The sequence below is a fragment of the Hippichthys cyanospilos genome, chromosome 12 (genome assembly GCF_059441005.1).
Source record: "Hippichthys cyanospilos isolate Australia breed blue-spotted pipefish chromosome 12, RoL_Hcya_1.0, whole genome shotgun sequence".
Classification (NCBI taxonomy): domain Eukaryota; kingdom Metazoa; phylum Chordata; class Actinopteri; order Syngnathiformes; family Syngnathidae; genus Hippichthys; species Hippichthys cyanospilos.
The window spans coordinates 15345385-15371593 of record NC_142380.1 but is presented as its reverse complement, the minus strand read 5'-3'; the positions used below and the strand labels follow the sequence as shown (position 1 = coordinate 15371593).

General features: G+C 38.1%; 2 protein-coding genes across 2 annotated transcripts; one reads left to right on the top strand and one right to left on the bottom strand.

The window, feature by feature from the left end:
- Positions 1–810: 810 nt before the first annotated feature.
- On the top strand, positions 811–17200 carry tgm1l1 (transglutaminase 1 like 1). The gene is made up of 14 exons (XM_088429486.1): positions 811–993; positions 4739–5025; positions 5108–5299; positions 8560–8811; positions 9766–9884; positions 10501–10608; positions 11654–11831; positions 12613–12751; positions 13605–13797; positions 13885–14038; positions 14169–14453; positions 15766–15926; positions 16007–16143; positions 16229–17200. Exons 2-14 carry the CDS (start codon positions 4740–4742, stop codon positions 16371–16373), a joined length of 2349 nt encoding a protein of 782 aa, XP_088285612.1. The 5' UTR covers positions 811–993; position 4739; the 3' UTR covers positions 16374–17200.
- Positions 17201–19420: 2220 nt separating this feature from the next.
- Positions 19421–26197, bottom strand: abhd4 (abhydrolase domain containing 4, N-acyl phospholipase B). The gene is made up of 8 exons (XM_088430503.1): positions 26003–26197; positions 25189–25274; positions 24522–24626; positions 23055–23343; positions 22747–22934; positions 22557–22668; positions 19882–20068; positions 19421–19695 (listed from the first exon to the last, which is right to left on the bottom strand). The coding sequence occupies exons 1-8, from the start codon at positions 26056–26058 to the stop codon at positions 19606–19608; spliced, it is 1113 nt and encodes a 370-aa protein (XP_088286629.1). The 5' UTR covers positions 26059–26197; the 3' UTR covers positions 19421–19605.
- Positions 26198–26209: the final 12 nt, after the last annotated feature.

Genomic DNA, 26209 nt, shown 5'->3' with positions numbered 1-26209 from the left:
CTCTTTGATCTTATCAAAATACTGTACTACTTAACATGATACTACTACTGTACTCTTTCATTGGTCTCAGCATAAACAGACTCACTGGCCGTCACGTTCATAGTGGAAAAAAAGACAGCTCATTCACATATGAATCACCTTTGACATCATTATGAATGGGGCCAAACCGCATGTCATTTCTTCACTGCTCTTTTTCATTTGACTCTTGCTTGGTTTGTAGTATTTTTTTTTTCCATTTCATTATAGACTTTATTGTATCAACTGGCAATATATGAAACTGATTAGCAGTGGTTTTTGCCATCAAATGAGGGGAAGTAAAATGAGAAAGGAAATTTTAAGCCTGTTAGAGTTGCACCCCCTCCCTCCTCCTCCACGCACATGCACACACACACACACACTGTTGGGGAATTCCTTGAGAACTGCCAGATTTGCTTTTGGTTTGGGTCATATATATATATATATATATATATATATATATATATATATATATATATATATATTTTTTTTTTTTTTTTTTTTTGTGAGAGCACTGTCAGGCAATCAAATAATCCCAAAAGATCCCACGATTAATCACATTTTGAAATAGCTGTTTACTACAAAGTTTTTACCAGACATGAGGTAAATGTTGGAATTACTTTAACGTAAAGTTCTAAACTAAGAACACTGTTGTAATAGCTTTGTTGCATTCTAGAAGTTGTTATGTAATTCTCTCTCACTTGAGCTACGTGCTGTTTTACAGGATGCACACCCAAATAGTGCTGAGTGCTGAAAAGGGACATCTTGGTGGGAGTGGGAGAAAGTTAAGGCGTACATGGTGGGGCGGAGTGTGAGTTAGAGTGGGTGTGCAAAGGCTTAAAGCCCCACGCAGTACATTCCTGAACTGTCATATTTAGTAGTCTGAGCAAGTAGTACTAGTAGTTGAGAGAAAAGTTCCCAAAAGTTCTTGAGAGGATAAAAAGCAGACTCTTCACCATTGATCCCTACACAGAGAGAGTAAGTCTTTCATTTATTTATTTATTTTGCTTTTACTGATCTTGTTCACGGCTAGATGGACTGCAAATAACAGTTTCCTTTCCCACCAAAGAAAGGGAAGCCTTTTAACCTTTACTAGTTTACAGAGGGGTTCCCATGGGAAAAGGCGCTGAGAGAAATGGACAGTTTTAGTATTTTTGCACAATGTTCGGGCAAGTAAGTAAACAACCACCCTGTTGTCGATTTAAAAGACATTAATGAAAGAAGCTGCACCTGATTATAAAATTTTATGATCACTACCAAATTGTAGATAGCGTCTCTTTTCTATTAGGTGACGAACAAGAGGCCTTCACATACTGCAAAAATCAGATGATGGTGTTTGCTGTGTTCTGCTTTGTCAGATGATTTTCATTAGGTTTCGTCTTTGGGCTGGCTGACCTGTCGTATGGTTGCTAGTACCCTCCACATGACCGCTGTCTTCCTTGATTAGGCATGACTACTTGTGGCATTTTGTCTATTCATTTGATGGTGGTGGTGGGATGGGAGTTCTGTAAGTTAAAGGACCAAATACATTAAAAAAGAACACATTCAAGGCCTGGGTCCTGACCACAAAACAGATTCTGAGTTTGAGGCGCTTATCTCAGGGGCCAGTTGGCATTCCAGTTGTGGTGCCATGCCAACACAAACTCACAGAGAAGAGGGGATGGAGTGGGTGCATGCAGGCAGCATACAGGAACAAACGACTTGTGTTATGGAGATGGGCAGGGAAAAACAGAACAAATGATTTTAAGATAGTTACTCATGTTTTATTCTTCAGAGGTCATGGATGGTAGTTCTAAATCAATCATTTGGGCTCTCCCAAAGTATATGCCATAATGTTTACAAACATTGATTACTTGCATGTATCTGTCAAAGTTACTCTGAAAACAATGGAAAGTTGACAACCAGACACATTCGTAATTATTGGGGTACATCTTAAATTTGTTTTAAATTTTCATCACTTCATTTCAGGTACACTAGTAAATTTTAAAAAAAAAGAGTTTACTTAATCTGAAGTGCAATTTACATTTTTTTTCTACCAAGAACTGAAACATTTGATGCTACCTTGTCCACCAATTTAAATAGAACAGTCCACCGTGCTGATTTGAATTGCGTACCAGTACAGTCCCTAAATCTCTAATCACAAATTACCAACAGAATGTCAAGACAGATGGTTTTCAAAGGAAAGGTTTACAGCAATTGATGTGCAGTGGGCATTCTCTGAGAGCTCTATTTTTGTAGAGAGCACATCTGAGCTCACTGTGGCACCATTTAGCAGATCCTAATACTTGAATCTGTACACGTCTCATTGCACATGTTTGCCAATTTGGAAGACCAGTGTCTGCCAAGCTAGGCCGACCGGTGTAACAGAATAACTGTTTTAAGATCTGTCTGGTGGAGGGACAATTTGGTGGCAGAAAATCATTGTTACCCTTAAACTTGCTCAGACCAAAGTAGATCACCTAAACAGTTGTGCTTCCACCATATCAAAATCCTAGATTTGCTACAAGCCCGCTGAATACAAATGGAAATGAAAAGAATCAATATCATTGACCATAATTGAAGTCAGATTTGACCACTCCCTCAGCAGAGCTCCCTTACTATCACAGATTTGCTGGCGTGCTCTCGTCTGTGGAAAGACATACCTACATCAGGGCTATCAAAATGGCCTAGCAAACATTTTTTTTGCAATTGTTCTTTGTGAATTTTAAGTCAATAAAGTTTTTTTTTTTATAACCGTGGATAACATTGTATTGTCATTTTTAGCCCCAAATAATTTACAAGCAAGGAAAGCAGCAAGGTCACAAGGGTGGCTGTAGTAGTGGATGTCAAATCGCTCAACTGTACACACATTTGACGTACCCCATTGTCTTTGTGCCAAATATGTACTGAATTTCAAAACAGCCAATGGAGCAACATGTCATCTGACCAACAGATGAACTCAGGAAGTCACTGTTAAAAATGACTGATTAAACACACACAGAAATAGAAAGGGAGAGCTTTCCCACATAAAGCAGCTACACACGTCATACTTGAACTCATCTTAAAGATAAGTGTGACTGCAGAAAGCACACCCCACCTTATGCTAAGCTATTTTTTTGCCCTTTGAACTGGACTGCATGACTTCACCATCACCGACTTTTCTCCAAACAGCAGTCAAGATTGTTTCATGCACATGCTAATATTTAACAAGTAACAGTACATTAACTACATTATTCATTGTGAACTTTCTCTTAGGCCGTAGAGGAATGTGTGGAAAATGTAGTTGTAATTTTCTCCATTCCTTGTAGAACAGTCGTAATCCAGTGATTGCTCCAGAAATGTCACAGGCAGTAAATATTATTGCAGTATTTCATATATAGAAGTTTAAATGTTTCATGAACCGTTCTTTATCGTCTTCTGAAAATCAAAATAATGTGTTGTATGATTTTTAAGAAATTTCAGTCTGCAGATAAATGGGCTACATAATACGTTGAGGGTAAATGGTTTTATATTTTCCAGTTCAAGTTAACATAAAGTTTGAGATTCCAATTGGAGGACTGCGTAGTACATACTGATTACACAGAGAGAGTCTTCCTTTTTATGTGGGATTTGGGTACTCACCTTGCAACGGTGATTGTTGTAAACTATGGTGTCTTTAATGGTAGATTTTAAAGTTTGTCATGGGGAATAACTAGAAGGGTGTGGCGGAGTTGCTTTAGTGAAAATTCAATTGCAGTAAAAACTAGAATAATGGTGGCATAAACCAAGCACTCAATTGTTTACATAAAGCCGTGTTGCATTTCTCCTTGTGTGTTATTTCCGCTCATTACTCTCCATGGGTATTTTACAAGAGCCAACGGACTCCGCCGGGGCTTTAATCTTTTTACTAATCTCAATTTATTGCCGTATCTAGTGGTCAGTATGGCTTTCATGATGAGACCAAGGAAAATTAAGATGTGAGGAAGCGTGTGAAAGTACAAGTAAAACAGCTCATTGCTCCCTTTGGCTTTTGTTTTAGTAAACATACTCTTTACACACTTTTTTTCACATTGAAATTTCTGACCCTGAGTTAAAGCTGAGAATAAAAGGAAATGTCAGGCTTATCTGTGACAAATGGTTAAATTCTGCTTTGTATATTGGTTCTCCACAAAGTCCTGGGGATGTGACACGGTGATAAATGCCCATATTATTCTTAAATTTATACCAACAGCGAATGTTCACGTACACACACGCACACACACATACCTGTACATGTGGGAGAATCAAGCTGTTTGTAGGAGTTAAGCTACATGTGTACATCTTGCATGAAATCCAGAGAAGCCAGGAAAGTGCAACTATGGAATGTAATAATTGTGGAAGAAAACTATTACGATGAGTGTTGATTTGGGATGAAAAGAATAAGGAATAGAAAGAAGGGCTATTCATATGTTAAATTGACTGGATAATGTGGATTATAACACAATGGCGCAAAAGAAAATTGCTTTGTTTTTCCTCACTCAAACTGTAAAAGTGAAACAAGTTTATATTCTATTAAAATGCAAATTATTGAATGATTGGGTTGTCTGCTTAAGTGAAATGGATGGATGGATGGATGGATGGATGGATGGATGGATGTTTTTGTTTCAGAGAACTGGCAGCACATTAATGATGCACTTTTGTTCTTAGGTTTACATCTATTCAAAGACTTTGTATTCTGCGGTTATCTGTCTTGACTGCAAATAAAGTATTGTGTCTTTCTTTAAAGAATGCCAGGCGAGCGGCTGACAGTAAGACGGACATCAGAAGTGGGGCGCTTTCCTGGTGCAGCCCCACCTACCAGGGTGGAGTTGTCCATTCACAAGGAAGGAGAAAAAAAAACAGAGGACAGCGCTTGCCGCCGCTGGTTTAGGAAAATGTGCCCATGCTGCTGTAAATGCCAGAATAACACCACCTACGATATCACAGATAAGGTGGAATTGGTAAAACCTCCCACGCCTGTTCCAGAATTTGATGGGCCAAAGCCAGAAAATGGAGACTCAAAGGAAATGGAAGGTAATGTCCAATAACCTTTGGGGTCAGCGATGGAATTAAAGTGTAATAATGTAGTACATCATTGAACATATGTTTTTTGCAGTCATTAAGTTGTCTGTGAGCTCTGTGGATCTTTTGAGCTCCAAAATGGGAGCAAACAGACTAGAGCACCACACTGACCTGTACCAAACAGAAGAGCTGATCATTCGCAGAGGACAGATTTTCCAAATAGAGCTAGAGTTCAACAGGCCTTTTAATGCTGACACTGACAAGCTGCATCTGGATCTGAGAACAGGTATGAGTCAAAGAACAATGTACTACCACAATGCACATCATCACCATCGCCAGAACTTGAAATACTCCCTAAACTACACCTGCAAGCATAACTCTTAACTCTATCTATCTTCCCTCAGTATATTTGTCAACATTCGCATCGTCTTCCGTTCAAGCTCGCTTGCCTGGGAACTCCATCCTCGTCATATTTCTTCCATTATACTCATTGTAAACCAACTATACTCACTCATCTGTCAGCTTTTGCATCATTATGGCAAAAAGGGATTCAGCTAATACCCGATGCTTTCCCACATCTTCTTTAAACTCCTTTGTTGCACCTACATCAAATGTCAGCAATGGTGGCCGGCCGTGACTTTCACACGTACGCCTTCTGTGATGTCAGACTCTAGAATAAATAGCCCCCATGCGCACAAATACGCATTACTGGGCTACAAAGGCTATTTCCGGAGCTTTTAAACGTCAATAAACCCACATCAGCCATTAAAACTTTTCATTATACTTGATGCTGTCAAAACTTTTAAAAATTATAAAAATAATATGAAATTTAATTATGTCAAAATTACAAATCGCAGTTTAATATAAAACCATCATCATTTAAAAATAAATCCATTACATTTAATTTTAAATGGGAGCCTTTTATTAATTGTGCTTAGGGGTTACATTATTTTTTTTTTATATTTTATTTTAATCAATCAATTGATATGTGTCTTACGAGGTGTAAAAGTGTCAAAAATTCAATTTGATCCAATTTGACCCGTGCAGAAGCATTGATGTGTTTCTTCTCATTGTCTTGCTAGAATGCTATTCTAACTAGTTTAAGTATTGCTTCATTCATAAGGTGTCAAACAGGTGTCAAACTCAAGGCCCATGTGCCTGATCTGGCTCGCCACATCATTTTATGTGGCCAGCAAAATGTTGATTTGACTTCAAATTTCTGCCCAAATCGTGATAACGACCCTGACCATTTGAATCAGGAGTGTTGGTCGAAGGGAAACTTTGAAAACAGGCGGAATTGTGGCTATTGAGGACCGAACTTGGCCACCCATGGATGCTTTCATTTGCTAGGTTGGGAGCAACTGATCACAATATCGTGTGGCTTGAAACTGTTAAAAATTCTCTAAAATGGCTGGCAGTTAGTGACCATGAGTTATTACGGTGATAAGTAATAGTTATTCTATGTAAGAACATCATGTTTCGCGCAATGATCAGGAAACTGTTCAATATCAATATGAAAGCACTTATTAAAATCACTCCAAATGTTTTCATTTTCAAATCGCATTCCAATTTCCCATCACTGGTGGCCTAATTTTAGAACTGAGAATTTAGAAATTATTATGAGAAATTTTCAGACATTTCCATGTGATTTCAGCTGGGCGTATGTGTACAAAAATAATCATTGTCTAAATTTGGACCATATAAAACCATTGTAATTCCAATTTTTGAGATGCCCTTTAATAGGATTTATCACATTGATTTTTCTGTGATTTTCGCAACATTCCACTGAGCTGTGGTCCAACTATGTCAGCAAACAGAAAATTCTTTGTTGACTTGTGTTTCACCTCAAAACAGTAGGTGGTGGTAGAGACCAGTTAATGGCTATGTCTTAAAATGTCATCGTGATGTGATAGACTTCAAGGACAGACCATACTGTTTTTTTCCAGTTTTTTGTGGGTGTTAATAAATTTAACCTACATATGTATGGATAGAACTGATGCCACTGAATAATTTAAGTGGTTTAAGGGGGAAAAAAAAAGCTATAAATAACTTTAATGATTACGTCTTTAAAAGCATTTACAAAATTAGGGAAAAAAATGCAATGTGTATAGTTTGCACAGTGTGTGCACAAGGGGTGGCTTAAACAACCATGATGACATCACTACGTTTGGATAACGCCCAGAGTCTTGATAGTTTCCAGACTTCAGGATACCACTCACCTCCCTCTGGTATTTTCAGTCTGTATACTACAATGATCTACTACTCTCTGGAATAATGTCTATTGCATCACAACAGAAAAATGTAAAAAAATCACACCCATCTCAGCTGTGCAATTTTGAACAAATCCACCTAGAGCCATGTTCACACTGAGAAGGGACTTTGTCATGCTGTAGTTTCTCTTCCTATTATTATGGTGGGAACAGAAGAAAAGATTTTCAGTCAAATATGAAGCAATTTGAATCCAGAAGACGAGTTAAAAATTATTATTATTGATTTTTCTTGTCAGTGCTCTGGAATGGGGGAGGAAGGGTGGTACGCGGGCTCTTGTCAGGGATCGGGTGAAGAACAATGCATTCTTTATAAAATCCATTCTTAAGTAACCAAATGACAGGCAAAAGTCCAATTGTGTAGAACAAAGCGAACAGCCTGGAAATATAGATCTACAGTGGAAATTAATATCTAACAAGAGGGCTATTAATTAAATGCCATTCTTGACATGAATGATCTGTAAAAAAAAATAATTGGTACAGTGTTCAAATATAAAAGGTTATCTTGTTAAAGACCTGTTCTGTTTCATCTTTCGTCATTGTCCGTGAAAGCGCATTCCATTCGACTGTGTATCTTTTGAAAATCTGTGTCAGTGAACTTCTACATCAGAAATAGTTGACTTATCCACCAAGGGAGCACAAAGACCTTCTGTGCTTTAAACAAGTTTACTCTGTGTCCAGCATGTCTCTACAAGGGAGTTGTTTGGATTGCTGCTATCTCACTTCAGTAAATCAGGTTAATCTCATTTAATTCATCTAATCTAATTTAATCAATCTAATTTGGAACAATACTTCAAAAGGATCTGTTTTGTTCTCAAGTGTTTTGCACGGAGGTTAATTAATATTGTTATATTTCACAAAAATCAATCAAATGGATTTCATGGTTTAACAGATATTTTCTCCGTATGTTTTATTTATGGAATTTATGGAAAGCCAGAAATGGCATGCATTCCAGGAAATTCACTTTTTAACGCGCTATCAATTTCTTTCCAAGATTTCTGATATGTAGATTAAAGTCTAACTTGTGACCAAAACTGGATAACCTCCAGACAAACTCAACTTCAAATATGTTACATTTGATGTCATTTAGTGCCCCTGCTATTTATTGTCCCCTTGGAAACAGCAGCCAATTCAAATTTTCAAGAGGAAGAAAAACAAGGGCCAGATTCTTGTGTATTTAAATGTTTTTCATTTATTTGTGTGTGTGTGAGTGATGAAAATCTATGATGAAGATTTACTTTGATGAGATTTTCTCGAACATATCTTTCTTGCACCGCAGGTCCACTACCCCTGGTGTCCAAAGGAAGCCATGTCATCATCCCACTGGTTGACACCTTGGACAAGAAACGATGGGGGGCTAAGATTGAAGAGCAGAATGACAACAAGGTTAAATTGTCTGTCAACTCTGCCGCCAATGCTGTGATTGGTCTTTATGGTCTGACAGTCACAACCAGTTCCCTGAAAAATGAAACTCCAAATACTTACACCTCCAGCAAGAACATCATCGTGCTCTTCAACCCTTGGTGTGCAGGTAAAACAGTGAAGCGAGTGAAAGTGTCGCAGTAAGATAAGAGCAATTGTTTTCAATGTCCTTTCCCGACCAGAGTAATGTATAAAACACTGCCACAATTCCCCAGCTGCTGACAACCTCTTCTCTACCCTACTAAACCGTATTTCCTCTCTTCTAAATAAGACGCCTCCACTCACATTTGCCTCATCTGCTGACCTGAACTTCACATAAACTTTCACCTCAAAGCTCTTCCCTTTTCTCCTCCCTTCTGTATGGGTTGGTTCCAACCTTCTTTAGAGAAATATTCAATAAGGAGTGAACGCTAAACATCGCAGCTGCCAGATAAGGCCAGATACAATTTTCCTGCCAGTTGTCAAGGCTCTTGTTTTACTCCACCCTGCACCCTGCTCTCCCCCTCCTCACCCCAATCACACAACTTCCCCTCTTTCTCTTAGCTGTCCCTCCTGACTGGAAGCCTCTTCCTTCCACTTTATTTTTGCCATAAACATCTTAATTTTACTGCCTCTGCTTGTCTATCTTTCTCCGCGTTATGTTTTCCGCCCACTGTAACAACAATCGGAGGGAGATACAAAAGATGGTATAGAAGCGGCACATGTGCAGGGCACTCAAGTCTGCCACGGCAGCACTGGGCCCCACGTTTGGGGACCATTTCCTGGCCCTATTGAAATTCTCCCATTTTCAGTGAAAAGAAATCACATTCTTGAGTGATTTAGTCATTGAAGAGGTGAATAGACCGGGCTTTCTGTGCCTTTTTTACCAAAGGGACGGGAAGCGAAAAAACTGACTTGTTCTGAAGGACAAAATAACGTGGATAACAAACAACTGCAGTCTACTATTACTAGTACTATTACTCGTACTAATCATCATCATTATCACTCCCATCATCACAATCACAATTATAATCATAAAACATAATAAGAGTTGCAAGCAAATGTAAATTGCGGTCTCTTTCAGACGACACAGTATTTCTGGATGATGAAGAGGAGAGGAAGGAGTATGTGTTGAATGACACTGGAAGAATTTATTATGGAACTGAGAACCAAATTGGAGCTCGCACATGGAATTTTGGTCAGGTAGGGACTCTGTGGAGAATACTCTAAGGGTTTTGTTTCTTTTGAACCATCTTCCTTTCATTTGTATCACTGCCACACCGTTTTTTTTGTTTTGTTTTGTTGTTGTTGTTTTTTTAATGAAAAGGAAATATTACTCAAATAGTGGTGTGTTACAAAGCAGTTGAGCTTCATGGCTGTAGCTAATTATCTTCAAACTGCAACAAATGGACAAATGAAGTTGGTTTGGGATTTCTGAAACCATTAGTAACAGGGACACACCAAACTAAAGCCAAAACATGAACTTACTTGAAAACAATGCATTTGATCATAACGATCCATCTTGAAAGGTTAAAGAATGTTAGTTGTTGTGGTTGCTATGGCACGGATATGCAGATGTTCAAAAAAAAAATGAAGAACAGAATGTACTTTTTTAAAAAGATAAAATTCTTGACACAGCAATAGTGCGTGCTGCATTGCTGCACTGTTTAAAATGTTGCAAATGTTTTTTTTCACTTTTACTTTTACACTGTTGTCATCTGTGTGAAAATATTGCACAATCCTATTGACTTTTCACCCATGATTTAAATATGAATTAAAATTGCAAGAAACTAAAGGTGTACGTGTCTTTTCACTGCAGTTTCAAGAGGGAATCTTGGATGCATGTCTATTTGTTCTGGAGAAGAGTGACATGCCTCCATCTGGTCGAGGAGATCCTGTGAATGTTGTGAGGGTCATATCAGCCATGGTAAGAAACTTTACTCTCAGGCATGTTTCTCTGAGTGAAGTGAGCATTGGTTGTTGAGCATTGAGCATTGATTTTGAAAGCAAACTTTCACACCTATAGATAAGATTGTTTTTAGATGCCTTACATGCCCATTATTATGGGAAAATAAAGTGCATACAGGTGTCTTGGGCAGTGTTGGGTAAGTTACTCCAAAACTGTAATGCTTTATTTATGATTATTATTATTTATTTTTTTACTATTTTACTATGTATTATTAGTAGTTATTACTGACATTTCAAAGTAATTAATTACACGACAATATTACTTTACTGTAGGCCTATTTGAAATATTGGCATTACACTGCTATTGCTTCATTACTTGCTTCAGTGGAAGGTTGGCTTAAACCGAAAAACTGTACAAATTATTTATTCTGTATCGTATTGTAAAACTTTAAAGACAACATAAAAAAATAATTCCTTTATTACAAAGCATTGTGATGTATTGTTTAAGCTTTAGACAGAAACAGTGCATTCCACAATGTCAATGTTAATATTCAAATTCAAGATCAGTGGCAAGGTTAGGGACAGATTTTTCAAAAATAAAGATGGTTTCGGTGGGGCTAAGATTAGCAGCTAGCCTGCATCATCGTTATTGTCTTCAACAAACTGTTTAACTTGAGTTTTTGTATGCTTCATCTTGATACACATTGACCAGAACTATTTAGACTATTATTAATAGCAATTTTACAGTTAAAATTAGCATTCACTCTTCTTCTCCCTGCACTCGTCCAGGAAGTTTTGCCCCGGACCTGCGGTGTTTTTGGCAAATTTGGGGGGAAAAAACACCACTTTGACATTAAAAATGCATTGTAATGCATTGCTTTACTTTCATTTGCACTAAGTAAAATATCACAATTTTTGTGTGTGTAATGCATTACACAACAGCAAAAAGTAATACATTACAGTAATTACATTACCTTTTTAATGTATTATTCTCAACACTGGTCTTGGATATATGATAGATGTTTTGCGTGTATGAATTTTGTTTATGCTTTTGTTTCCCCAAGATAAATGCCCAAGATGATTATGGGGTTCTAATTGGAAATTGGTCTGGGAATTACGCTGATGGTGTGTCTCCTGCTGCTTGGAGCAGCAGTGTGGAGATTCTGCGAAAATACCATTCTTCCAATGGAATGCCTGTGTCATATGGGCAATGTTGGGTCTTCTCTGGAGTCACAACATCAGGTGAGTGTGTGAGTAAATAGAAAGGAAAGTGTGAAGTCATTTTTCATGGATGATGACAGGATTCAGCTTTAGAATGTCAGATTTGTAGTGTTCCAAATGGGGCTACAGAGGAGGCGGTTTTCTTTCCCGAAAGGTTTTGGATCATTTCCAGAAACATTTCTGTGCGAATTCTAGCGAAGGACTCTTAAAATATTATTCCTTCGTATACAACAAAAAGAATTTATAGGCTATTCAGTAGTTGGGAAATTACTGTTTGGTTGTTTGATTTTGTTGGAAAAATGCATAATGGTTACAGTGGATGGCGTCCACACCTTTGTGAGGTTGTGTGCAGGCTGCAGAGCGTGCATGCAACCAAAGGTTTCTACTAAATGCTGTTATATTCTATTTTCAACCTCACTTTCAAGCTAATTTCGTAAATTTCCACAATCACGACATTCTCTCTGCCAGACCTGGTTTTATTCAATCACTGTAAACACCACTGTGCATGATGTGCAAGCACATGATAGCCAGCTGACCAAAGCACTGATAGCCATAACTCATTTACACCCCAAATACTTCACACTGACATTCCTCTCATACCTTCTTATTTGGTCCCTCATACGGTAACACGTGTCGCTTTCATTCCAACAGCTCAGTAAAGGACTGTAAAATCATGCAAATGTCACCTTGGTATAAATAAACGCGATGCACTCAGAAAACTGGACTCACAATTAAATGACAAATTCATCGTTCAATTTCTCTGTTAACATCTACATCGTTCTCTTTTTATCTATGTTTATAGTACTCCGCTGTCTGGGCATACCTGCTCGCAGCGTGACCAACTTCCAGTCGGCTCACGACACTGATGTATCCCTGACAACAGATGTATATTTTGATGAGGACATGGAGCCCATCGACTACCTCAATAGTGATTCAGTTTGGTAAGTGTCTTATATGACATGACCTTTGACATCCTGTTCGGCAATTGGCCTGCTCCATACTGGAGTTCACTTTATATTTAGATACGCTAAAAAATAGTCCCCGAGAACTTGAGGCAGGCACTTGTCAAGCTCCTTCAATTAATATGCTGTTAGAGTTAATGATAATCCCTGTTTCTCAATCAGAATGTACCCGGTCAAATTGCAAAACAGTTTTAAGGTTTCTGAGGGAACTCAAAATGACTTTTCCAGTACATAAATGATAAGCTATGAAAGGTAACTAAGAGTAAACAATATACTTGAAAGCATTATTACAGTGCAAGTCTGGTGGAAAGCACTGCTTGATTCTGTGCAGGCTCGATCAGACAACGAGCCCTTTTTTTGTAGACGGGTGTCAATGCGTTAAAATCTTTACTTTCATGCTGGGGCAAGTCCAGTTCACTGTGTTTGGCACGGCTTTGTGCCTCGCAGGGTGTGCTGTGCCCCCCCTGAGCACTTGACAATTTGGTGATAGAAAATAGTCTGCGCTTGTCGTAAAAAAAAAAAAAATCTATCTATCTATCTATCTATCTATCTATCTATCTATCTATCTATCTATCTATCTATCTATCTATCTATCTATCTATCTATCTATCTATCTATCTATCTATCTATCTATCTATCTATGTTTTAGAGAACATATTTGTCACCTTATTTTTATACCACCTAAACCAATAACACACTTTCAGTCAGAGTGTGATTGACAGGTTATCAGTCCAGTGTTTGCCGCTCATTTTTTAACTTAATCTCGCTTAAACGGTTCAGGGTTCCAGAGCATGTATAGAATTATATTTACATTAAACCTTTTGGTATGCAGGAATTTCCATGTATGGAATGATTGCTGGATGGCCAGGCCAGATTTGCCCCATGGTCATGGGGGCTGGCAAGCTGTTGACTCCACCCCCCAAGAAACAAGCCAGGGTACCTTCCGCTGTGGCCCTGCCTCTGTCAACGCTATCTGCTCTGGCCAGGTCTACCTCAAACATGACACACCTTTTGTCTTTGCAGAGGTGAGCTACTTTCTGTAGATGCCCTCAGCTCTACAAAGGACAAGCCAACGCTGTTTTCTGATTTTTGGAACTTTATTCCTTCATTAGGTCAACAGTGACAAGATCTACTGGCAAAGGAATCTTGATGGTACATTCAGCCAGATCCATAGTGAGAAGAAGGCAGTTGGCCACTCTATCAGCACAAAAGCAGTTGGCTCTGATGAGCGAGCAGACATCACTCATCTGTACAAACATCAGGAAGGTCATTATGTCTTATGCTCAAGGAGTGGTCTTCAGTGGTTAATACTATGTTATTATATTGATTGACCGGCCTGATCAATACTAATGTCAGTCAATAAACGCCTGACTCATTCGCTTCCTTTTTTATCCAGGTTCAGAGGAGGAGCGTATTGCCGTGGAGACTGCTAGTCGTTTTGGCAGCAAACCAGATGTCTACTCCACGCCCGTGGCAGAAGATGTCAGCGTGGAGGTGAAGATGGAGGGCGAGGGGCCTCGGATGGGGGCCGACGCCCAGCTGAGCATCGTGGTGAAGAACCTGAGCTCTGAGCCTCGTAGAACGACGCTACACAGCCAGGTGGCTGTCATGTACTACACTGGTGTTGTGAAGGGCACCATCAAGAAGGAGCAGTTGCCAGTGGAGCTTTTGCCCAATGAAGGTTGGTTTCCACAACATTTCTACAAATAAGATGGATGTTCAAGCCTTCAATTGTGTTCGGGTCTGTGGGACCTGTTTTCATTTTTTGTAATTGGGATAAAGTAAACATCTGTTCAGTATTTTAACATAAAAGTGTTTGACTTAAGGTATCAGACCCACAAACACTGGCTGAGTAACAACAATATGAACGTAACATAAGGATTGAGGGGCATATAAGAGGCTGTTGAGCCTTTGAAGGTTTTCTTTGGAAGGTCTAATGCAGGTATGGGCAACTAGCAGCCTTGACTTATTCATAGATTTGATCGTTGTTGGGGTTGTTTGGCTTGTTTTTATCTTTCCCTTGGGGAGCAAATTCCTGTTTTGTATTGTTTTGTGGGAAATGTTAATTTGAGCTAAAGCTGTGTTGGCCATTTTTTAAAGAATGTTTGAGGTTTACAAAAAAATAGCAATGTGTTTAAATGGGAATCTTGCCCTGTCCCTCTTCCAAGCACAAGGTGGGATTTCACTGTGTATTTTTTACTTGAATTTGCGCATCCCTCATGACAACACTTCCTCTCAGCCAGCATAGTTTCAGTTCCCACTTAGTGATGGTGTGAATGTGAGCGTGGCCATTTATTTGTCATCATTTGTTTCCTTTGATTGTGGTGACAAATTCAGGGTGTAGTCTGCCCTTTGCAGGAAGTCACCTAAGACTCCATCTCCTTGTGATTCTGAAGAGAATGAACAGAGTGTGGACGGACGGACGGACGGACGGATTGAATGAAGTCCCCATCATCAACATTTAAATAATGTGTAGATTTAAGTAGCATTTGAAATTGTAAAAACAATTCGCAATCAAAAAGCCTTTAATACACGGTTAAATATTTATTCACTGTAGTAGCAAGGTTGAAGTTAGCAGAGGTGTTGAACCGCAGCAAAGAATTCTAAAGGTATTTCTACATCTCTTGTTGAAGTTGTTATTGATTGTGCGAGCGTACCAGGTGAACTGCGCGGTGAGAGTATTTCACTGCTGTAATTCAATCTTTCAACTACAAAAGAGCTTAGCACCCACCTTGAGAATGTCACACCAAAGTCTGAAAGTCACCTCTGTCTTCAAGAGTATATCATAATAGTGTCCCGGTTTGTGTGTGAATAAACTGAAAAAGGGCTTGTCTGTAAAAGTAGTTTGTCCTCAAAGAAGACTAGCCACTTCTTTCATTCCTGGCAGTGCTAACATTTTCAAGAACAATAAAGAGTGGCGAGGTGTGCACAATAGATACTCTCCCAAATTAATATGATCATTTTCTAAGTTGCTCCTCAATGTTTGTACGCAGAAAAGACCATTGAGTGGGTTCTGCCTTACCAACAATACCAGAACCAGCTGGTGGACCAGGCAGCACTGATGCTGACCTTGTCCGGAAGAGTCAATGAAACCAAGCAAGTGTTAGCCAACCAGACCTGCTTCAGGCTCCTCACGCCTGATCTCAACATCACGGTGGGCTTTTCATTGAACTCCACAATCAATGCAGAATTGTTTGCATGAAATCATATCATTTCCGAATTTATGCTTGGCAGCCTTTGGGAAAAGCTGTGGTTGGTCAAGAAATGGCGGCCAAGATCACGTTCACTAACCCCTTGCCAAGAATGCTGAAGGGCGTAATCTTCAGAGTGGAAGGACTGGGCCTGCAGAAAGGCCACGAAGTGTTTGTAGGGTAGGACTCCTTATCTAATTCCAACGCATACTTTATGCCATCGATCATTTGACTTGAAGGTTGACTTATCATTTATCTTTCTTAGTGATGTCAGCGGTCATTCCACCGTGACACTGACGGAACACTTTATCCCCACCCAACCCGGGCCCAGGAAACTGGTGGCATCTCTCGACTGCAAACAGCTGACACAGGTGCACGGAGTGGCCGACATCATTGTTCTTGAGCAGTGAGGCGCAGCCTATAAAATATGAAGTCCATATGAAGTGTTATGCTGAAATATAAAGTTTAGTCATTTGCATTTTGTACTGCGGCAAAGTGTTAAAATATTAATAGAAAACGACATTAACAGTAATACGTTTTGCTTTAAAAACACCACGCGGTGGTTTGGAAAGCTTTTAACACAAGTTATGCTAAATCAGTATTTTTATTTTATTATGAAGGTCAAAAACATTTTCAGCACTGAAGAAATATCACTGAACAAGACGTTGTTTTTTGCAATTGTATGTAACTTAAATAGGAAAAGTGTTAACAGACAGTGAACCTCACAATCGCCTTACATGAAGTTTGCATAGAAAGTTTGGATGCATTGTAATATACCATCGTTTACATTTTTTAATTACATGTATAGGAAAAGTCTCAATGTCTATTCACGCCTTTGCTTTGTTTGATAAAATTCCTGTTAATCAATGTAACAGAATCATGTTCAAAAGGGAAAAATGCAGATGTTTCATTGTCATCTATTTCAGTGCAATATTAGACACTATTGTTTTTCGGAGCAATGTGTTGTTGTTAGCCCATGCCATTTTGCTTTGGTGACTTATATTTACTTTGATGTGTACACTAACACTGAAGTAATCACACTACTGTATCACACTGTTAAGACGTCAGGTGGAAAACAAAAGAAAAACATTAGAAAACACTGACTTTAATAACCTGTTTTATGTGTAAGAATGTCACAGAACTGAGTATAAAATGTGAAGGAAACTGTTTCAGTACCATTTTACTATTTATTTTTTGTATCGCCCAAGATCAAGATAAAACTATACCTGAACACTGACGTGCATTGAGGTCTTCTTTCACCCTTCATCCAGCAAGCCATATCGAAAATGACATCAGTTAAGAACAGGCCGTGCAGCGATAACAGTTACAACTGTGTATTTTGGAAAGGTGGTATTTTTTTCAACTAGCCACGTTCTTTCATTTAATATAACAATGCTTTGAAAACAAATGGAATTCCAGTCAAACATGTTTTTGATAAAAGCCATTCAGGTGTGACCAAAGATAAATTAATCAAATACAGTACAAGAGATAAGTTTCCCTTCAAGTGGTCAGTGAGAAATATTTCAAAAACAAATAGTGCGTAGGCCTTGGCTTGATGCATAGGTGCCGAACTCCAGTCCTCGAGGGCCGGTCTCCTCTGCATGTTTTCCGGTTTTCTCTCTACAGCACACCTGATTCTGATGATGAGTTTATCAGAAAGCTCGGCAGAACCTTGAAAATTATCTTTATCATTTCAATCTGGTGCACCCTCCCCCCTCACCACTGCCTCCGGAAAAGTATGGCTCCAAATAGGTTCAGAAACACTTGGCCTCGTATTTAGAAAAGATTACACTGCCATCCAATGGTAAAAACTGAAACTACAGATTTTCTAGGGCGAGTCAATCAAAATGTGTTATAAAATTAAGTATCAGGAAGCAAAATACCTTGCGGGTGATGTGGAGTAAATTATTTGAAAATGGCATCACGTGAGAAAAAATAAATTGCCTGATCCAAATGATGATCTAGAGCAGTGGTTTTTAAATGGGAGTACGGGTATCCCTGGGGGTACTTGAAGGAACTCTGAGGGGTACCCGAGATTTTAAATACAGTAAAACAAACAAATAAGTAAAAAAAACCTTTAAGAATAATTATTGAATTAATTATTCAGAAAAATAAGTTAAAAAAAACATGACAACTTTCTATATGCCATGCTGCCGTCCCTTCCAAATACTTGCACACGGGAGGTTGAGAGCTACACCCTATAGGTGTCAAATATAGCCCATGTCAGGCTCATTTACTGCCATTCAAAATTGGAAATATTGTCAATTTTGGATGTATTGAAAACCCGATGGTCTATCGTGCCTTTCCCCCGATTGGACTCCCATCATGCAAAAGTCGTAATTCTCTAATTATGATATTATAATTTATATATATATATATATATATATATATATATATATATATATATATATATATATATATATATATATATATATATATATATATATATATATGTGTTTTTTTTTCAGTAGTTTATTCAATATCGTTTAAAAAGTCAGATTCTCCGCTATACTAGAATGGTTCGACCCAACTTGCCATCTCTTGTTATCTGTCAAGTAAATTATTTATTATCTCTTCTATGATCCCAAAAGAGGACACTTTAATTTGAATAATTTTCTTTGGACCAATAATTATTTATAATTATTTTTTTTAGAAAAGGTCTGACACTTTATGTGGGCTATTTTCTGTGGTTAAATATTTATTATTAATAAGTTAATTACATATTTTTGTGAACAGATCTTTACTGTAATTCAAGAGAGGACGCTTTAACTTGAATAAATTTCTGTGGACAAATATTCATTATTATTTCTTTCTGAGAGCAGGTCTGATACTTAATGTTGATTACTTGTGGACAAATATTTATTAATAATTAAGTTTATTTTTGGTAACAGATCTCTTCTATGATCCAAAATAGGACACTTTATGTTGATTATTGTTTTGTAAACCAATACATACTAAGTTTGAAAGGTTCTAAAAATTAATAAATCAGACACTGATGATATGTAATAAGTTTTTGTTTTGTTTTTTGTTTTTTTTTTTAGGCAAAAATGCTTTGCACTCTTTGAGGGGTACTTGGCTAAAAAGATATTTCACAGGGGGTGCACATCACTGAAAAAAGGTTGAAGGTTGAGAACCACTGATCGAGAGTTTATGCATAATCCCTTTAATGTTGCTTTTGCATCAAAATTCTAAGCACCCAGCATAAAGGACTATAACGTTTGTATAGTTGTATTTTTTTATTGTTTTTAAAGTACAAAATCCTTTCACAAACAAACTTTTATCCGGCCAAATGCAAAAATATTACAGTAATAAACCCCAAAGTCGTAATATAGTTAAATACAGCAAATGAAAAACAACTAAGTGACTGCTGATTCATTTGGTCAAAAATCAACCAGAGAAATATGTTCAGAGTGCAAATCAGTGTATGCCCAAATAGGTTAAAAAAAACATGAAGTGCTACACAAAAAAACTGTTTTAATATTATACAAGAATAACTTATTACTATGAGTTCTGGAAAAAACACCACTCCTACTCATGTAAGAATGTTGGTGATACATTGCACTTACAGAAACCTCCGAACATGATTTAATATAAAGTACACAGTACACATAAGGTATAAGTACACACACACACACACTCTTTTCAGTTAACTGAGTTGCATATATTTTCAACCACTTTGTTGAACTTCTCCGGCTGGTCGGCGTACACATGGTGAGAGGCATCATTTATCAGCTGCAGAGTAAAACAAAATCCAATATTTTAATTTAAAAAATAAATAAACAAAGATGATCATCATCAGCAACATCGGTTTCTCCAATGAATAGTATACAGTAAGTAACATAAATTGAATTAGAGTGACACACATTTCAGGCAGGAGCAAGTTGATAAGTTCCACATGACTGAGACTGTTGCACTTACCAGCACTTTGGTGCGAGATGGGCTCCTAACCTGCACCACTTTGTCCCCAGAAGAACTATCAACCCATGATTGGGCTCCATAAAGCATAGTGAGCGGCATGGAACTGGGTAACAAATGGACACGCTGCAGCATAGGTCTCTTCGCCCAACCCAAAGACTCGGACATGGCCCGGAAACCAACCTCGCCACTGGGAATAGACAAGGAAAAGAAAAATATGAGCTCATTACAACATTAACTGTTTCAAAGTATACCTCTGATTCTGAGAGGGAAAAATATATAGGGTTTGTCAAGAAACAATGCAACTAACCCCTGGGGGATTTTTCACTAGCCATGCCTATTATCACACAACTTGGGCTGACTTCGAAAGGGTCATAACCAGTGTTCCCTCTAAGCTGCGCGAGTGTACAATTGAGCATTGCTCGCACGTTCTCGGAGCACAAGAAAATCTATGCTATGCATTAAACACAATGCAATATAAACGTATTCAATAAAATATTAGAACTCATCTTATCTGATTAATTACAAGAAATGCGCTCCTTTTAAAATGGAATGGCTGTCGGAGTGTATGCAAATAGAAGAACAACCAGTGAACGTGGGTGAGATTTTTTTTTTCACAACTTGTGGCTCTTTCGTTGTCATGGTGACAAGTGCAACAGCAGTGCAATAACATCACACTGTCTAAAACCCTTGTTGCTCGAGATATGAATATAATAATAACAAACTTGTTGAAAACGAACAAAAATAGTTATGATTTGTTTGGCAACATTGTGCATGTTGAAACTTCTGGCCGCCTGGTTTACACGTATGCATGCCCAGGTTCAAAGACAGTAAATACAATAAAAAATTCCACAGGTCTATCTTTTATTCAATAAAACGATCAATTTATTTCCACGGCAGTTCCAAAGCTCTTCAAACGAAAATACTTCAAATAAAAGGCCAATATTACAGTCAATAAACCGTGTTCTCTAATCAATCAATCAATCAATCTCAACTGCCCCTTGTGATGCATGCCCCAAAGCTCTTAAAGGACCAGTATTATAAGGGGCAGTAACGTAAATGTCCCTTGGGCAGTGAGCCAAAACAACCAACAAACAAATAAATCACTTTCTAGCTGTTGGCCATTACAAAAAATGAAATTTAAATTAACTCTCTTTTTGGGATCAAAACCACTAATAATTCCAAATGCTGTGAATTGGCTACAACAAACATGTCAATCATAGATGCGCCATTCTCCCGTGTTGGTCCTGGACGACGCTTTTCACCTCAGCTAATAGTAAAAGTAACTATGCTGGCTGTATTTATGTATTTATGAAATTGAAATATGTATATATATTATGTCATAATTAGAGTATGATGACTTTTGCATGATGGGAGTCCAGCCTAAGCCAATCATCAAAGTAATTGAAAGGGTTGCAAATGTCATGTTGACCACTAGCGCCACTCGTGATTTTGGGGTGTCAACACAAAAAATTCTATTGCGCACTGTCCGCGAGTTTCCGTTGAAAGGATTCATGCAAAAATCAGGGGAAATGCATGATAGAACATCGGGTTTTCAATACATCCAAAATTGACAATATTTCCAATTCTGAATGGCAGTAAATGAGCCTGACATGGGCTAAATTTGACACCTAAAGCGTGTAGCTCTCAACCTCCCGTGTGCAAGTATTTGGAAGGGACGGCAGCATGGCATATAGAAAGTTGTCATGTTTTGACATCCTGTGCAATATTTTGGACTCGTGTTTGTTGTATGCTTTTCCTTTGATACCACACATCAAAAAGCCCATTTTGGGAAAAAAAGATGTTGTATTGATTTTTTTTCCAGTTTGTTAAGCACATTTTTCTAACTATTAGCTAATGTTGCAAATGTCATTCTAATTAGGAAACCATTGACCAAAATTGTTCAATTTCATACTTCTATTGCAAACGCAAACGTGTTTTGCTTAATTCTTTAAACTTTCAAACAAGCCACAATAGTATGCACACAAATGCATCATCTACATACTGAAAAGGTAAAATGAAAAACACGTTTGGCATTTGCTTTCTCTGGGCTCAAGGTCATGCTTTTGTCATAGTTCTGCAACAAATACCGTAGGAGTCTGAATTTCAAGTTCAGTCTATGTACAATGAGCACATCAAAACAAACACAAAAGAGTGGTTTTACAAAGCTAAAAGAAAAATAGAAGAACAAAATCGCTCTGTGGTAGGGGGCATCAACATGCTGAAAAGTTGACGATGTGCCAACAACTTTGAGGTTATGAAGGAGATGCTTTGACCATATGCTGGGGATTGAGATGATTGACGCAAAAAATAAATGTGTATTTCCTTCTCCTTGTGCACCTCCTCTTCTGCCATTTACTTCTACACCTCTATGTTTTCATCCTCTGCCTCCTCTAATACTCACTCGGCACACTCTTCCTGCTCCCTTCATTTTACTCCACACGCCTTAGTTGTGTCATATCTGGAGTTCTCAGACTGGTTCCAAAAGTTGGTTGAAGTTTGTCTAAAACTGGTTTCTCCTTTGACATTGCGGTCAGATAGTGGCAGAACAGTGTAAATAATATCCATAAATGTGTGAGGTTTGTGAAAGAAATACAAGTTAGGATGTAATTTTCCTTGATAAACCATAAATATTTTTCCTTCTGAGCTTCACAGGTACACCTTAAGGAAAATGTTACCTCGGGGGCTGTGCATTACAGTGGTAGATGTACTGCGTCATTGTGTCATCATCAAACAAATCTTCAAATTTTCTTCTGAAATCGGGACGGAATCGGTTCACCAATCCTGGACCTGAATAAACAACATACTGTGAATTAAGAGGGTGAGTTACTTGCTGCAAAAAAAGTTAGTACATAAGCGATGTCTCACCCCATGGGCCCGCTGCTCTGATGACAGCCAAAGGATTAAAGAGGGAAACAACTGAAACAATAGCTTTCACCCAGCGAGGGGGAGCTGGCCTCTTGACCAAATCTGTGGCCTGCCCTTGGTTCTCCTGGCTGTGGATCTGAGGTTTCTCAGGGAAACCCCATGGATCGACCAGGATAAGATGGGACACTCTGCAAAAGAGCAGAATACTTTAAAAATTGCATAAAAAATAAAAACCTACTGCACATGTGCCAAAAACAGAGGGATTTTATAAACAATCCCTGCCGTGGCATTACAAGTCGTATAATTACCTTGAAGGGTATTGGATCGCATAGGATGTAGCCAGGTACCCGCCCAAGCTGTGTCCCAAAAGAATCATGTTCTCTACACCTACAGACTCTCTCCACTGCTCTATGGAGTTGACAAATTGCTCCTCTGCTTTAGCGGCATCTGAGGAGAAAGAAGGTCTGGAGCTCCTCCCGAAGCCAAGAAGGTCGAAGGCATAAACAGGCCGTGAGCAGCTCAATGCATCCAGGTTCCGAATCCATAAGCCTACCCCTCCTCCAAAGCCATGGACCATCACCAGGGGAAGTTTAGAATCTAAGACATTACAGGTGCAAATTCATCTTCATCATTTTCATAGTCTCATAGAGCAGGACTAAACTGTAAGGATATAAAAAGTGTGTTTAGTTATACATTTAATCTTAGTTTCATGGTAATACTTTATTTTTCACCTGAATTAAAAATGACTTCAAATTTAAAAATACATCAACTGAAAAGCAGAAGGAGAGCCAAGCAGAACGGTGAATGTGTAATTTCACAATCATTTCACAAGTGTTGCATTCAATATACATTTCAGAAGCTTTGTGAAATTGGGTTTTAAAATTCAGTGGTGGGCATGTCAGTCTGTCAGTCATTCTTACGTCAGTATTTCAGGTCTGCCAATCCTTTGTCGTCGACAGAAAAAAAGACAGATAAGACAGACACACACGTGATTGGTGAAGTAAAAACTATATTGGTTAATGTCATTATGTTTTGGGAGACCGAAAGATATGCAAAAGTTAGTTTTGTGTGTGACATCATGGTAAGTACATGCTCGATGCCAACTGGCAGGATTGATGGTCTGGGCCAGCCTGAAAAAATGACAGAAGGCTGATTGGCAGATTGATGCGCACCCTACTAATGAAATACTGATAAAACTGTGCATATGAATAGTTGTTCACATTTTTTAATCAAATAAAAAAAAAATAATAATCAGCTGTTCATCAGGTATCACAGATACAGTATATGTATACTAGCTTTACACTGTATATTTATCATATTTATTATTGCCATATTTTGTGAATGTGCCTCCAATGCATAACATTATGTTCTTTTATTTTGAAAAGTTTTATCCAGATGTGCTTTGTCATTGGTGATGCAATTTTCTGGCAAGGAGTGCTCAGCTGAAACAATATTTCAAAGGATTTGCATAATTGAAAACAAGGGGGAGAACCATTGATTTAGTATAAATAGCTCAGCAACGAAATGTCCTAGGCAAAAGACATTACACAAGTTCCATGTTTAACTAACCAGTTAGTTAGTTAGTTAGTTAGTTAGTTAGTTAGTTAGTTAGTTAGTTAGTTAGTTAGTTTAGACTAAATGTTAAAGCGTGTTCCAGTAGGGAGAAGCTAATATGGTCAAAAAAATATATCTGAAAAGAAAACGGAAAAGAATACCACTGGTTGCACTGTGATAAAAAAAAAAATAGTAAATAAAAGAATAAGCACAGAAACTACCTTGTTCTGTGGGTTTTGTAATTGTTTTGTTGGTAAGGGTTACAGTCCATATTCGCTCTTGGGTTGGAAGTGTCACAAACCGGGCCCATAGATTATTTTGTATACCTGCAACATGACAAAAAGCATACTTTATAGAAAATGTTATGGAAGCACTCAGCAGAGCACAGACATCTGAAAAGAACAATTAATCTGACACAGATCTGTCTCAATCATTTGGGTAACAATAGAACTTACTTCTCCTCTACTGTTTTGTAAAAAGTTCTCATTCCCATTGCAAAGTGTCACACAAAACAAGCATCTGATGGATGAAGTGACTTATTTCAATGTGCGCAGTCAGTGATAGCAATGAAAATACAATTAAAATACACATTTTCCACCAAAAAACTACTCCTTGGCCAACAATGATATCCCTTAAAAGTGTTTATAACAACTAGTTATGTGATGTTTGCGTAATCCTTCTGCTTAAAGAAAAAAATGCCAGCAAGCAGATTGCAATCTGTACTGGTTGCCAGTGAATGTCAAGGCTGGATTTTTTTTTTTTTTTATCTGACTAAGCATTATACCGTTCAAGCTTTTCATACAGTCTTTACTTTCTCTTGGTCTCTTTCTTATACAGTCTAAGAAAAAGAATACATGTATGAGTCAGGAGATGGAGGTTTTATCTTACAGTTTAGAATCTTGCTCTCTGTGGCCTTCAATAGAGACATGGATGTTGGACGCCAGGAAGGCCACCACCTCCAAACAGAACTCGCCCTGACAAAGAAAAACCAAGAATTAAATGCATTACATGATATTGTGTCGTTTGCTTCAATACATTGAGTTTTACAATTAATAGTGATCTTAATGCACTTGCAGAAAGTAGTACCATGTTGTTAATGACAACCAATGTACCTATTCGTAATATTTGCTCACTGGCTATCTGTCAGTCCTAAATAGGCACGGCATCAGTACATTTTCATTTCCTGAAATCATTGTCTTATCTTCCACTTGACAGATTGACTGGGAGTTCAAATATTGTGGAAGAGTATCACGTTTCTCCCTTCACAATCAGTACTCAGCAGGAATACCTCCCATGGCCTTCAACCTGATCTACAATCACCAGCGAACTTCTCTGGGCATATCTTTGTTTGAAGGGCCTTTTAAAGGTTATTGTTAATATAGATAAATCAAAGGGTATGGTATTTAACCCATAACCTCTAAATTAATGAATGAATAAGTTATATGGTTAATATTTGTGTTTAGTTCGCTGTTTAAAAAACCCATAAGTATAGCATCATACTTATGACCGCATATTGCATAAGAGCAAAAAAAACAATAAGCCTACGTTTACGATTTAGTTAAACAACACAATTTCATTGTCTGTACAAATTGGCACTCCGCCAATATTTAAGAAACATGAAATTATAACAAGTTCCCTCCAAACAGTATGGCTGTGACGTAATCAAACTAGTGTAGCAGGGGCATTTAAACTTGAACCTTACCCTGTCTCGCAATCGTTTTGTAACGCCGGTGCCGTGGTAGCAGGAGTAGGATCCATTCATAGAAGTGTTGTGGTGACTACATTAAATATCGGGTAAAGTTCTATGCGTGATTTGCATTAGCGTCTTTTTGTTACCGTGAGATAGTGTGCTGCTGATTGCAATGTTTGGTAACTTGCAACATTCTTAGGTCAGCTGACCTAGCACAGA

Excerpts from the sequence above, each read along its gene's own strand:
- tgm1l1 (XM_088429486.1), top strand. The coding sequence starts at position 4,740 with ATGCCAGGCGAGCGGCTGACAGTAAGACGGACATCAGAAGTGGGGCGC. Across the intron at positions 5,026-5,107 it reads AGACTCAAAGGAAATGGAAG|TCATTAAGTTGTCTGTGAGC; the intron begins GTAATGTCCAAT and ends TGTTTTTTGCAG. Across the intron at positions 14,039-14,168 it reads TCTGTACAAACATCAGGAAG|GTTCAGAGGAGGAGCGTATT; the intron begins GTCATTATGTCT and ends TTTTTTATCCAG.
- abhd4 (XM_088430503.1), bottom strand. The coding sequence starts at position 26,058 with ATGGATCCTACTCCTGCTACCACGGCACCGGCGTTACAAAACGATTGC. Across the intron at positions 25,275-26,002 it reads CAAAACGATTGCGAGACAGG|GGCGAGTTCTGTTTGGAGGT; the intron begins GTAAGGTTCAAG and ends TTTCTTTGTCAG. Across the intron at positions 23,344-24,521 it reads TACAAAACCCACAGAACAAG|ATTCTAAACTTCCCCTGGTG; the intron begins GTAGTTTCTGTG and ends GTAATGTCTTAG.